We start from the raw sequence: 16056 nt of genomic DNA on the forward strand, positions 1-16056 counted from the left end.
GATATGCCATATTATACTATATAGATATAATTTATTAGTATTGTAACAATACTACGATAGCCCAATAATTATTATTATTTTCTTATTATTAATTGTGCTAATACAAATAATAACCAAGTGCAGCTTATGCACGTTGACGGTAACCAATTTTCTTTGCACGTTGTATAGAAATTACTAATTGACAATTGTCAGTTGTCACTGTCCATCCCGTTCCTTAGTCGTGAATGATTTTGGAAAGTTTAGCGATTCTTGACTAGCGTACAGATATATATGTATTGATTTAAAATGCCTGTAAGTACCTATATTGAAATAAAATTGTTCAAGCCATTTTAAACTAATTGTATTTTGTGTATATATTTTACGTTGTTTATTAGCAGTTAATCCACAATCGACTTATTAATATTATGTTCTATTAATATTGAAATATTGTTAAAATGGAAACAGATTGAACTATTGGACAATAATACTTTTTGTTCCATTCGGTTTGAGTTTAACAGTTAAGAACACCATGATATTGAATTCCTACAGTACCTATTAACAGTTACTCGACAGTTAAAATATAGTATAAAGTATAAATCTTATTTCTAATGCTAAAAATTTGCTCAAATTTATTCACAATACACACTACAGTTTGTTGTGTCACCATTTATTAGTGAATCATAGATAGTGTCAACACTTGGGTAGTTGTATCAATATTTTTCCTTTCTTTTTAAATCAATAATCAAATGTCCTTGCTAGGGCTGGTTTCTATACGATAATTTGATAACCTAACATAGGTATCATAGGCGGACTTCATTGGCTGGGTATGCAATAAAAAAAAAAATGGGCCTTTTCGTCTGAAAAAGAAAATGTGGAGTAATGAAACACAATTTATATTAAAATGTATCAGTTTTTTTAGTAAATATTGATTAAAAAAATTATATAATATATTTATTAGCTATAATGTTTGAGACATTGTTTTATCAGTATAAGGATTTTAAACTAATTTAACTTGTCTGTAACTTATTCAATATCTATTTCCTAGTCATTTTTTTGAAAATATAATTACAAGTTTATTAATGAAAAACATACCTTTTAATGGTATATATATATAAATGAGCCTAACTTATTCGGAATATGTGGAATAATATCCTGTATACCCTGTTTATACTTCTATGATAGATTTGTATACAAATCAATAATTTATTTAATTACTAAGCAATTACAACATTACCGATGCTAGGTTGATCCTATTCTGATTCAGTGTATCTACTTTTTAAAGAATCATAAATTTACATTCTATGATTATTTTTCATGTAGAAAGATTGTAATAAAATTTATTTATTTAGTTAGCTAAAAGTATTCTTCATCCATCTGCTGTAGAAGACTTACGTAGCCACAAATTGAAGCGGCTTGTACCTCGTCCAAATTCATATTTTATGGATATCAAGTGTCCAGGTAATAAGATTTAATTTAATTTATGTTTTACTTAAATGACATTTCTTATGTATTTTTATAATTATATTTCTAGGTTGCTACAAGATTAAAACCGTTTTTAGTCATGTTCAAGATAGAGTGAGATGTGACGGTTGTCTAATAGTACTTTGCAGACCAACTGGAGGCAAAGGAAAATTGTCCGATGGTAATTAGTTATATTATTTAATTTCATCATGTATGCAATTAAAAAAAAAATGTTTAATCTGTTGGTTTGTACTATTATTTTTGCACTGTGTCTAGATGTCAGACCATGGTAGATAAGATAATGCATGCTTAACCATCGTTTGTAAAATAAGGTACGCTCAGACCCGTGTCAACACTTCCATAAACTAATTAACAGAATATAATTACGTACTATATTGGCTTGTACTATATTATATGTCTTAGATAATTTTACACTAGTATAGTGTACTATATATTTGATTTTGTGATATCAACTTGTTACTATATAATAAAAAAATTTAAAAAAAATACTATTTCACTAGGTACATAAAAAATTGTGCGTATGTACCACAACTTTTGATGTTAAAAATGTTAAACAAATATTTTTTTCAAAAAAACTACAGGATTCTGTATTACATTTTCATCCTTTTTAGTCTATAAAAACAATTATTACCAACAAAATATACAAAAAAAACTAAAAATTCAAAAACGTAATTTTGATTAAAATTTATAGCATTTAAGTAACAGTAAAATGTTTAATTTTCTACTTTTTTTTTACTTGCATGATAGAAATAAACTGAGAAAAAATTGTCACCTGTTTTACATTTGTATATCCAATTCCCTGCAGTTGCGTCAAGCAAAACAAATGTTATAGTTTTCAAACGTTTTTTGCAAAATTAATGCTAAAAATATTACTGTTGTCACAATATCAAATTTTAAAATATTCAACTACTTCACCGTGGGTTAGATGGTTATTTAAATGTGGTTTATAATGATAAGTGAAATTGTTTTACCTAAACAATAGTATTTAATATGGTGAATAACAAGTAAATTCTGAATATGGACCACACAGAATACGGTGACGGTGTAATTGTACCTTATATTCTTTACAATGATTATCAAATATGGCTTATTATAAAATAATTTATAAAATAACCTATGGTAAAAAGCCATATAAATGTTTTTCAAGATTGTTTTTCTCTGCAAACAGATTAAAAATGTAATGCATTGTTTAAAAAAAAAAAAAAAGAATTATTAAATATATAATATGATCTAAGACTATATAGTATATGTAAAATAATAATTTGTGTATTTAAGTTGTTGACATTGGTCAGGCGTTACCTTTTTTTACAAACCATGGTCATGCGTATATTATTTTATCTATTATGGTCGGACGTTGAGACACAGTGTTACTTTTAAGAGAATAATGTTTGTTTTCTCTTTGATAGGTACTTAAAATTTGTATGGGTTTCATCTGTGTTTGTATATTTGATTTTTATGATATTTCAATTTTTTTGCAATATGTGAGAATTTTTAAATTGTAATATTTTACATGCTCAGCTTTCAATAAACATTGAAATATTGTAACAATTCAATGTACAAACACTGATAGTATTCCTAATTTTTAACTTTAATATTAAAGCATGAAAGTATAAGAGTAATTCTGTTGATACACAAATTTGGTATGTTAGATTTGCATTGCCATAGAGAGAAAACAAATAATGTGCTACAGCGCTGAGCCTCTTAAATATAAACTGTTGATTACTAATGAACCTTTATTTTATTTTTCAGGATGTTCATATCGAAAAAAACACTAACGAACTATTTGTTTTAAATTCAAAATTAATATTAAATTGATTGATATTTTCATAATAAAAATTATATTTTATTAACATTATTTTGTGTATTTTTATTTTTTCAGTAACTGATTTTAATACAAAATCAGGCCTGGATGAACTGGCGAGATAGGTACCGAGAAAATCTTGGTAAGCCTAACTCTAAATCTGGGCCTGTAAAAAGATACGTTAATAATAATAAATCGTATTATTATAATATAAATAATATTCATTATTAGTTGTGTACCTAATAAGGTACAATAAGTCTCTCATGATTAGTTATTATAATATAATAATTTTTAGTAATATATTACTTATTTTTAATATTTTTTAATAATACATATTATTACATACTGCACTTTCTATTTAAAATACCTTCGAATATTATTTCTTTTGTTATTAAAACCACTTTTACATAATCAACTACTAAACTACTTACAAGAATATAATATTGCTGTCGAGTGACAAAAAAGGTAGAGCGCATACAATAAGATAGCCATAAATAAGTTGCTCTGCTTTATACTAGGTATTAAGTGTATGTAAGTAGGTCAGTTTAATCTGGTAAATTTGAATTCAGTGATAAATTATTCAAAAAAATTTTGAGTGTCGACTGTTTGTAATGATTTAAGAATTAAGATTATGTTATATTTATATTACTATTAGTTAATACTTATAAGATAATTATTTATAGTAATTAAGTTAGTTGGACTAGATTTTGTGAAAAATTTTATTATATTATTTCATAAACTATAGGCTGCTATACCTTTAGGTCAATCCGTAAAACGGTATGATTAGGTTCATTGTAAAAATAGCATACAATTAATCTAAATATTTTGAAAATAACATAGTATATAAAAAATGATAATTTAAGTACTTCAAGTTTACGCTCAACAGATCACGTTAGTTTAAACATTAATTGAGTGAATCGACTTATAATGAAACTTGATGATGTGAAACATTATCTGTGTTTGTATGTGGATTTTTTTACAATAATTCAGTTTTTAAGTGGGTTATGCACATTTTTTATATATGCTTAACTTGCGTATAACAATCGTAAAAAACCCACATACTTACACAGATATTATTCTTACAATCTTACCATCAAGTTTCATAATAGCTCGATATACTCTAATGTTCAAAAGGCGGGTAAGTGGATGTCACTCTGCTGTACAGTGGGTTACAAGTGGGTCAATGTATAATGGATTGTATTAAACTTGATTTCAATGATATAATATCATTGTATAAGAAAAACGATTCTGAGCGGAGACGGTTTGTCAGTCTGGATATTTTATATTGTTATTATTTCTGTAAGTTAAATTAATATTTTTAAATTTGTCACAATTTTTGGATTCTTAGCGGAGCAAGTAAGTTGGTGGTTATATAATGGCGTTTATTTTTTTTTTTTTATCCTGTATTCAAAATTTCAACCAGGAGTGTTTTAATTTGAACATACAGCACCTTATCTTTTAGCAAATTGGATTAAGATAGTACTTTGGACGGGTCATTTTTCGATTTTTTCAATAGTTATTTAATAATTAAAAATAGTTATTTTCCACGGGAAAAACTACCGACAAATTACGAAAAACCACTAAAAATGGGATTTTAATTTTTAACGTTTTGTTTATCACCACAGCGACGAATAATAAAATAATAATATAATATTAATTCAACTTACAGCCTATAATAAATAATAACAATATAAAGAATCCAGACTGACAAACCGTCTCCGCTCAGAATCGTTTTCCTTATACAAATTCAGTGTTGGGGAACTTACTTATTTTTGGTAATTAAATTACATTACTAATTTCTTATCAAAATTGTGACTAAATCATTTTGAAGTTACTTTTTTTTATTTGGTTAAGTTACATTACTTTTGTGTTTAAAAAGTAACTCAATTACAATAGAAGTTAGATATTTTTTTTTCAAAAATATCACGAGCTTAATAATCATGTTGTCAATACAACAATACATAAACTAAATAGGTAATGGCAATCAACAATATGAAATTATTAACAGATACTCATTTTGCTACATTATTATTATTATAATTTTTCTTTTATTGAACTTAAGCCCGGCAAGTGGCAACTATGGTCATTAGCTGTTGTAGGGGATTATGAACTGTGGTTAGTGTGGTAATAGGTGTTGTTACGGTTGTTACGATAGGTATGTGTAGCTTGGTTTTTACTACTACGGATCTGGGTGGTTACCCATCCGGGAACTGGTCGCAGCGAAGTCACACTTTTATTATAATTATCGATGATAGTTCCAACTTCCAACAATGCTGTATGTGCAGACGCCGACGCCGAGATGAGACGTCCGCGACGGTACAACACAGAGTAAAGATAATAATTCCATTCTAAAAGTATAACACTTTATAGTCCAATAGGCAATAGCTATAAAAAAAAATATTACAGTTCAGACAACTTTACCTATAAATTATAATACTTATAAGTTATATCATATATTTTAATATTTACACACAATATTATCAATACCTACGTTCTAAAAATGTATTAAACCAAAAAAGTAACTTAAATTACATAAAAATTACTTACAATAATATGTAATTAAATTACCATCAAATTTCTTAAAAAGTAATTTCGTTACAGTAACTTGTAACTTACCTAAGATAAGTTACTACCCAACACTGTATACAATGATATTATATCATTGAATTCAAGTTTAATACAACCATTATACATTGACCCACTTGTAGGTTACTGTACAGCAGAACGACATCCACTTACCCGCTTTTTTATTATTCGTTTCTATGATGCTATACAAAGCATTATAAATTAAAATCCCGTTTTTAGCGGTTTTTTTTTTGTAATTTGTCGGTGGTTATCCCGTGGCATTAAATAACTATTGAGAAAATCGAAAAATGACCTTTCTGAAGTACCTACCACCTTGATCCAATTTGCTGAAAGATAAGATACTATATGTTGAAATCGAAGCACTCCTTCTGGTAGACATTTTGGATGCAGGTAAAAAAAACAAACGCCACTGTAAAACAATTAGCTACCTAGCTCAGAATCTGACAAACGTGATATGCTGAACCTAATTTTGCTGTTACGCTCTTGTAAGACGAAGACAACAAATGGCCGTGTAGCGTCCTCTAAATAGTTAATAAAGAATATTTCAAAATCGTACAATTAATATAATTCGAATAATAAGAAAATATTCAATATTGTTAAAGGATAAATTGTTATTACATACGTTTAAGCATCCAATGTCTTGAAAATGGCTAGTAAAAAGCTTCACTAAACTTTTTTTTTTTTAACTAAAAATCGGGAGGAAAAAAAACAGTGTATAACCAATTGCTCTGAGCAGAATCTAAAAAGTGGTCTTATAGGGGTTAGGACTGGAATAAATTGGAAATTTCGATGAGTCCGAAATCACTCAATCAGTGCCACAACTAGGTTTTGTGGGGCCCTGATGCGAAATATTTATTATATAAATATTTTATAAGTAATAACAATGGTTATGATTTATTAACATAATTTCAAATTAACTCTGTGAATACCTAATTTATCCAAAAGGTATTATTTGTTGACTATAATTAACAAAAAATCAAATAAATAAATATAAGTCTTGTAAATATATTATAACTTATAAGTGTAACATAAGTCGTAAATGTATCCATATATAATACACTATATATTATATTCTGTATTCTGCAACACAGTTATTGTTAAATTATAATTTAAATCTATAATCTATTAGAATGTTAGTTTAATAATTAATATAATACTTACTAGAAAAAATACTTTTTAAGAGTATTCAAATACAGATACCTGTTTTGAAAAGTATGTGAAATACGCGTATTCAAGTGATTAAAAAGTATTTGAATACTTTTGCTCAAGTAGGTACTTAATGAGAATTTATCATAGCTGATCTCAGTTCCAAAAATTGAACTTTAGATTTAGAGATTTTTTAAAAATACTTGAAATCCTAACTTCGACAATATTAGTCTTATCGACTTGAACTCTTTAAGATACAACGCAGTCAAGCCTTTTAAATTGTTTGATATGCTTTTCAAATTCGTATTAAATCGAAAACGTAAATCATTCAACATTGGTCGTATCAACTTAAAGTCTTCAAGATTCAACGCAGACAAGCCTTGAAATCAAATTTATATTCTCAAAAAAGTATCGACATTAAGATTGACAAAAGAAAATTTCCCGCAAAATTAATTTTTGAATAAATTAAATTTTGAACTACTTTTTGAATTTATCATGTATTAAAAACTAAAAAACCCAACCAACTGTACCAAAAGTCCCTACTAATTATACGAATGGCGATACCAATATAAAAATTTATTTATGTAGGTATTCCATGAAAAATATCTATTTCCATATTCAAATATTGAATAATTCGAAAAAACTTCAAAATCAATATTTAATATTCAATATTCATAAAGGCAGCCTTTTAGGAAACCAAAAAAAAATTTTGAATACATTTAACTGTAGGAATACACATTACAAAGTACAAACTAAAATGCCCATATTCTTAAACAAAAAAAACCATTTAAAATATTGAGTTCATTAAAGATAAGGATTATTCAAGGGTACCCAATTGTCAATATTTAAAAAATTTGGCTAGAGGTTAAATCATTAAAAAAAAAATTGAAGGAGGGTGTTGGCGCCCGCAGGAAAATGAACTTTAGGAAACCAAAGAAAATTTTTGAATACATTTATTTACAGAAGAAAAATACATTTCAAAGTTCAAACTAAAATGCCCAGAATCTTAAACAGAAAAAACTATTCAAAATATTTAGTTCATTAATGATAAGGATTATTCAAGGGTACTCTATAGTCAATGTTTAAAATATTTGGCTAGAGGTTAAATCCTAAAAAAAAAAATGATGGAGGGTGTTGGCGCCCGCAGGCAAATGCATTTAAGGAAACCAAAAAAAAATGTCGAACAAATTTAACTGTATGATTACACATTACATAGTACAAACTAAAATGCCCAGAATCTAAAACAGAAAAAACTATTCAAAATATTTAGTTCATTAATGATAAGGATTATTCAAGGGTACTCTATAGTCAATGTTTAAAATATTTGGCTAGAGGTTAAATCCTAAAAAAAAAAATGATGGAGGGTGTTGGCGCCCGCAGGCAAATGCATTTAAGGAAACCAAAAAAAAATTTTGATTACATTTAACTTTATGACTACACATTACAAAGTACAAACTAAAATACCCAGAATCTTAAACAGAAAAAACTATTCAAAATATTTAGTTCATTAAAGAATGATTATTTATAGGGCACCAAGTTATCAAATTTCAAGTCAATACAAAATATTCAACTAGTTACAGTACTAAAAAAAAAAATTGAAGGAGGGTGTTGGCGCCCGCAGGCAAATGCATTTTAGGAAACCAAAAAGAAATTTTGATTACATTTAACTTTATGACTACACATTACAAAGTACAAACTAAAATACCCAGAATCTTAAACAGAAAAAACTATTCAAAATATTTAGTTCATTAAAGAATGATTATTTATAGGGCACCAAGTTATCAAATTTCAAGTCAATACAAAATATTCAACTAGAGTTACATTACTAAAAAAAAAATTGAAGGAGGGTGTTGGCGCCCACAGGCGAATGCTTTTGAGGAAACCAAAAAAAAAATTTGAATAAATTTTACAGAAGAAAAATACATTTCAAAATTCAAACTAAAATGCACAGAATATTAAACAGAAAAAAACTATTTAAAATATTTATTTCATTAAACAAGGATTATTCAAGAGGTACCAGATTGTCAATGTTTAAAATATTTGGCTAGAGGTTAAATCCTAAAAAAAAAAAATGAAGGAGGGTGTTGGCGCCCGCAGGCAAATGCATTTTAGGAAACCAAAAAAAAATTTTGAACAAATTTAACTGTATGATTACACATTACATAGTACAAACTAAAATGCCCAGAATGTTAAAGAGAAAAAAATAATTAAAATATTTAGTTCATTAAAGAATGATTATTCATAGAGCACCAAGTTATCAAATTTCAAGTCAATACAAAATATTCAAAAAGAGTTACATAACTAAAAAAAAAAAATGAAGGAGGGTGTTGGCACCTGCAGGAAACTGCCTTTTAGGAAACCAAAAAAAACTGTTCAAAAAATTTAACTGTATGATTACACATTACATAGTACAAACTAAAATGCCCAGAATCTGAAAGAGAAAAAACTATTCAAAATATTTAGTTCATTAAAGATAAGGATTATTCAAGGGTACCCGATTGTCAATGTTTAAAAAATTTGGCTAGAGGTTAAATCATAAAAAAAAAATTGAAGGAGGGTGTTGGCGACCGCAGGCAAATTCTTTTTAGGAAACCAAAAGAAAATTTTTAATAAATTTTTACTGTATGATTATACATCACAAAGTACAAACTAAAATGCCCAGAATCTTAAAGAGAAAAAACTATTCAAAATATTTATTTCATTAAAGCATGATTATTCATAGGGCACCAAGTTATCAAATTTCAAGTGAATACAAAATATTCAACTAGAGTCACATTACAAAAAAAAAAAATTGAAGGAGGGTGTTGGCGCCCGCAGGAAAATGAACTTTAGGAAACCAAAGAAAATTTTTGAATACATTTTACAGAAGAAAAATACATTTCAAAGTTCAAACTAAAATGCCCAGAATCTTAAACAGAAAAAACTATTCAAAATATTTAGTTCATTAATGATAAGGATTATTCAAGGGTACTCTATAGTAGTCAATGTCTAAAATATTTGGCTAGAGGTTAAATCCTAAAAAAAAAAATGATGGAGGGTGTTGGCGCCCGCAGGCAAATGCATTTAAGGAAACCAAAAAAAAATTTTGAATAAATTTAACTGTATGACTACACATTACAAAGTACAAACTAAAATACCCAGAATCTTAAACAGAAAAATCTTTTCAAAATATTTAGTTCATTAAAGAATGATTATTTATAGGGCACCAAGTTATCAAATTTCAAGTCAATACAAAATATTCAACTAGTTACAGTACTAAAAAAAAAAATTGAAGGAGGGTGTTGGCGCCCGCAGGCAAATGCATTTTAGGAAACCAAAAAGAAATTTTGATTACATTTAACTTTATGACTACACATTACAAAGTACAAACTAAAATACCCAGAATCTTAAACAGAAAAAACTATTCAAAATATTTAGTTCATTAAAGAATGATTATTTATAGGGCACCAAGTTATCAAATTTCAAGTCAATACAAAATATTCAACTAGTTACAGTACTAAAAAAAAAAATTGAAGGAGGGTGTTGGCGCCCGCAGGCAAATGCATTTTAGGAAACCAAAAAGAAATTTTGATTACATTTAACTTTATGACTACACATTACAAAGTACAAACTAAAATACCCAGAATCTTAAACAGAAAAAACTATTCAAAATATTTAGTTCATTAAAGAATGATTATTTATAGGGCACCAAGTTATCAAATTTCAAGTCAATACAAAATATTCAACTAGAGTTACATTACTAAAAAAAAAATTGAAGGAGGGTGTTGGCGCCCACAGGCAAATGCTTTTGAGGAAACCAAAAAAAAAATTTGAATAAATTTTACAGAAGAAAAATACATTTCAAAATTCAAACTAAAATGCACAGAATATTAAACAGAAAAAAACTATTTAAAATATTTATTTCATTAAACAAGGATTATTCAAGAGGTACCAGATTGTCAATGTTTAAAATATTTGGCTAGAGGTTAAATCCTAAAAAAAAAAAATGAAGGAGGGTGTTGGCGCCCGCAGGCAAATGCATTTTAGGAAACCAAAAAAAAATTTTGAACAAATTTAACTGTATGATTACACATTACATAGTACAAACTAAAATGCCCAGAATGTTAAAGAGAAAAAAATAATTAAAATATTTAGTTCATTAAAGAATGATTATTCATAGAGCACCAAGTTATCAAATTTTAAGTGAATACAAAATGTTCAACTAGAGTTACATTACAAAAAAAAAAAAATTGAAGGAGGGTGATGGCGCCCACAGGCAAATGCTTTTGAGGAAACCAAAAAAAAAATTTGAATAAATTTTACAGAAGAAAAATACATTTCAAAATTCAAACTAAAATGCACAGAATATTAAACAGAAAAAAACTATTTAAAATATTTAGTTCATTAAAGAATGATTATTCATAGAGCATCAAGTTATCAAATTTCAAGTCAATACAAAATATTCAAAAAGAGTTTCAAGGGTAAACTAAAATGCCCAGAATCTAAAACAGAAAAAACTATTCAAAATATTTAGTTCATTAATGATAAGGATTATTCAAGGGTACTCTATAGTCAATGTTTAAAATATTTGGCTAGAGGTTAAATCCTAAAAAAAAAAATGATGGAGGGTGTTGGCGCCCGCAGGCAAATGCATTTTACGAAACCAAAAAAAAATTTTGAATAAATTTAACTGTATGACTACACATTACAAAGTACAAACTAAAATACCCAGAATCTTAAACAGAAAAATCTTTTCAAAATATTTAGTTCATTAAAGAATGATTATTTATAGGGCACCGAGTTATCAAATTTCAAGTCAATACAAAATATTCAACTAGTTACACTACTAAAAAAAAAAATTGAAGGAGGGTGTTGGCGCCCGCAGGCAAATGCTTTTGAGGAAACCAAAAAAAAAAATTGAATAAATTTGACAGAAGAAAAATACATTTCAAAATTCAAACTAAAATGTCCATATTCTTAAACAAAAAAAAACCATTTAAAATATTGAGTTCATTAAAGATAAGGATTATTCAAGGGTACCCAATTGTCAATGTTTAAAAAATTTGGCTAGAGGTTAAATCATTAAAAAAAAAATTGAAGGAGGGTGTTGGCGCCCGCAGGAAAATGAACTTTAGGAAACCAAAGAAAATTTTTGAATACATTTTACAGAAGAAAAATACATTTCAAAGTTCAAACTAAAATGCCCAGAATCTTAAACAGAAAAAACTATTCAAAATATTTAGTTCATTAATGATAAGGATTATTCAAGGGTACTCTATAGTCAATGTTTAAAATATTTGGCTAGAGGTTAAATCCTAAAAAAAAAAATGATGGAGGGTGTTGGCGCCCGCAGGCAAATGCATTTAAGGAAACCAAAAAAAAATTTTGAATAAATTTAACTGTATGACTACACATTACAAAGTACAAACTAAAATACCCAGAATCTTAAACAGAAAAATCTTTTCAAAATATTTAGTTCATTAAAGAATGATTATTTATAGGGCACCAAGTTATCAAATTTCAAGTCAATACAAAATATTCAACTAGTTACAGTACTAAAAAAAAAAATTGAAGGAGGGTGTTGGCGCCCGCAGCAAATGCATTTTAGGAAACCAAAAAGAAATTTTGATTACATTTAACTTTATGACTACACATTACAAAGTACAAACTAAAATACCCAGAATCTTAAACAGAAAAAACTATTCAAAATATTTAGTTCATTAAAGAATGATTATTTATAGGGCACCAAGTTATCAAATTTCAAGTCAATACAAAATATTCAACTAGAGTTACATTACTAAAAAAAAAATTGAAGGAGGGTGTTGGCGCCCACAGGCAAATGCTTTTGAGGAAACCAAAAAAAAAATTTGAATAAATTTTACAGAAGAAAAATACATTTCAAAATTCAAACTAAAATGCACAGAATATTAAACAGAAAAAAACTATTTAAAATATTTATTTCATTAAACAAGGATTATTCAAGAGGTACCAGATTGTCAATGTTTAAAATATTTGGCTAGAGGTTAAATCCTAAAAAAAAAAATGAAAGAGGGTGTTGGCGCCCGCAGGCAAATGCATTTTAGAAAACCAAAAAAAAATTTTGAACAAATTTAACTGTATGATTACACATTACAAAGTACAAACTAAAATGCCCAGAATCTTAAAGAGAAAAAACTAATCAAAATATTTAGTTCATTAAAGAATGATTATTCATAGAGCATCAAGTTATCAAATTTCAAGTCAATACAAAATATTCAAAAAGAGTTACATAACTAAAAAAAAAAAATGAAGGAGGGTGTTGGCACCTGCAGGAAACTGCCTTTTAGGAAACCAAAAAAAACTGTTGAAAAAATTTAACTGTATGATTACACATTACATAGTACAAACTAAAATGCCCAGAATCTGAAAGAGAAAAAACTATTCAAAATATTTAGTTCATTAAAGATAAGGATTATTCAAGGGTACCCGATTGTCAATGTTTAAAAAATTTGGCTAGAGGTTAAATCATAAAAAAAAAATTGAAGGAGGGTGTTGGCGACCGCAGGCAAATTCTTTTTAGGAAACCAAAAGAAAATTTTTAATAAATTTTTACTGTATGATTATACATCACAAAGTACAAACTAAAATGCCCAGAATCTTAAAGAGAAAAAACTATTCAAAATATTTATTTCATTAAAGCATGATTATTCATAGGGCACCAAGTTATCAAATTTCAAGTGAATACAAAATATTCAACTAGAGTTACATTACAAAAAAAAAAAATTGAAGGAGGGTGTTCGCGCCCACAGGCAAATGCTTTTGAGGAAACCAAAAAAAAAATTTGAATAAATTTTACAGAAGAAAAATACATTTCAAAATTCAAACTAAAATGCACAGAATATTAAACAGAAAAAAACTATTTAAAATATTTATTTCATTAAACAAGGATTATTCAAGAGGTACCAGATTGTCAATGTTTAAAATATTTGGCTAGAGGTTAAATCCTAAAAAAAAAAAATGAAGGAGGGTGTTGGCGCCCGCAGGCAAATGCATTTTAGGAAACCAAAAAAAAATTTTGAACAAATTTAACTGTATGATTACACATTACATAGTACAAACTAAAATGCCCAGAATGTTAAAGAGAAAAAAATAATTAAAATATTTAGTTCATTAAAGAATGATTATTCATAGAGCACCAAGTTATCAAATTTTAAGTGAATACAAAATGTTCAAAAAGAGTTACATAACTAAAAAAAAAAAATGAAGGAGGGTGTTGGCACCTGCAGGAAACTGCCTTTTAGGAAACCAAAAAAAACTGTTGAAAAAATTTAACTGTATGATTAGACATTACATAGTACAAACTAAAATGCCCAGAATCTGAAAGAGAAAAAACTATTCAAAATATTTAGTTCATTAAAGATAAGGATTATTCAAGGGTACCCGATTGTCAATGTTTAAAAAATTTGGCTAGAGGTTAAATCATAAAAAAAAAATTGAAGGAGGGTGTTGGCGACCGCAGGCAAATTCTTTTTAGGAAACCAAAAGAAAGTTTTTAATAAATTTTTACTGTATGATTATACATCACAAAGTACAAACTAAAATGCCCAGAATCTTAAAGAGAAAAAACTATTCAAAATATTTATTTCATTAAAGCATGATTATTCATAGGGCACCAAGTTATCAAATTTCAAGTGAATACAAAATATTCAACTAGAGTTACATTACAAAAAAAAAAAAATTGAAGGAGGGTGATGGCGCCCACAGGCAAATGCTTTTGAGGAAACCAAAAAAAAAATTTGAATAAATTTTACAGAAGAAAAATACATTTCAAAATTCAAACTAAAATGCACAGAATATTAAACAGAAAAAAACTATTTAAAATATTTATTTCATTAAACAAGGATTATTCAAGAGGTACCAGATTGTCAATGTTTAAAATATTTGGCTAGAGGTTAAATCCTAAAAAAAAAAAATGAAGGAGGGTGTTGGCGCCCGCAGGCAAATGCATTTTAGGAAACCAAAAAAAAATTTTGAACAAATTTAACTGTATGATTACACATTACATAGTACAAACTAAAATGCCCAGAATGTTAAAGAGAAAAAAATAATTAAAATATTTAGTTCATTAAAGAATGATTATTCATAGAGCACCAAGTTATCAAATTTTAAGTGAATACAAAATGTTCAAAAAGAGTTACATAACTAAAAAAAAAAAATGAAGGAGGGTGTTGGCACCTGCAGGAAACTGCCTTTTAGGAAACCAAAAAAAACTGTTGAAAAAATTTAACTGTATGATTACACATTACATAGTACAAACTAAAATGCCCAGAATCTGAAAGAGAAAAAACTATTCAAAATATTTAGTTCATTAAAGATAAGGATTATTCAAGGGTACCCGATTGTCAATGTTTAAAAAATTTGGCTAGAGGTTAAATCATAAAAAAAAAATTGAAGGAGGGTGTTGGCGACCGCAGGCAAATTCTTTTTAGGAAACCAAAAGAAAATTTTTAATAAATTTTTACTGTATGATTATACATCACAAAGTACAAACTAAAATGCCCAGAATCTTAAAGAGAAAAAACTATTCAAAATATTTATTTCATTAAAGCATGATTATTCATAGGGCACCAAGTTATCAAATTTCAAGTGAATACAAAATATTCAACTAGAGTTACATTACAAAAAAAAAAAATTGAAGGAGGGTGTTCGCGCCCACAGGCAAATGCTTTTGAGGAAACCAAAAAAAAAATTTGAATAAATTTTACAGAAGAAAAATACATTTCAAAATTCAAACTAAAATGCACAGAATATTAAACAGAAAAAAACTATTTAAAATATTTATTTCATTAAACAAGGATTATTCAAGAGGTACCAGATTGTCAATGTTTAAAATATTTGGCTAGAGGTTAAATCCTAAAAAAAAAAAATGAAGGAGGGTGTTGGCGCCCGCAGGCAAATGCATTTTAGGAAACCAAAAAAAAATTTTGAACAAATTTAACTGTATGATTACACATTACATAGTACAAACTAAAATGCCCAGAATGTTAAAGAGAAAAAAATAATTAAAATATTTAGTTCATTAAAGAATGATTATTCATAGAGCA

At 27.2% G+C, this 16056-nt stretch overlaps 1 protein-coding gene across 1 annotated transcript; it reads left to right on the forward strand.

The window, feature by feature from the left end:
* Window positions 1-9: 9 nt before the first annotated feature.
* Window positions 10-3316, forward strand: LOC132939060 (small ribosomal subunit protein eS27-like). Its single transcript, XM_061006069.1, has 4 exons — window positions 10-291; window positions 1329-1437; window positions 1511-1621; window positions 3211-3316. Exons 1-4 carry the CDS (start codon window positions 286-288, stop codon window positions 3234-3236), a joined length of 252 nt encoding a protein of 83 aa, XP_060862052.1. The 5' UTR covers window positions 10-285; the 3' UTR covers window positions 3237-3316.
* Window positions 3317-16056: the final 12740 nt, after the last annotated feature.

This window comes from Metopolophium dirhodum, chromosome 2, assembly GCF_019925205.1.
Source record: "Metopolophium dirhodum isolate CAU chromosome 2, ASM1992520v1, whole genome shotgun sequence".
In the NCBI taxonomy this organism is placed as follows: Eukaryota; Metazoa; Arthropoda; class Insecta; order Hemiptera; family Aphididae; genus Metopolophium; species Metopolophium dirhodum.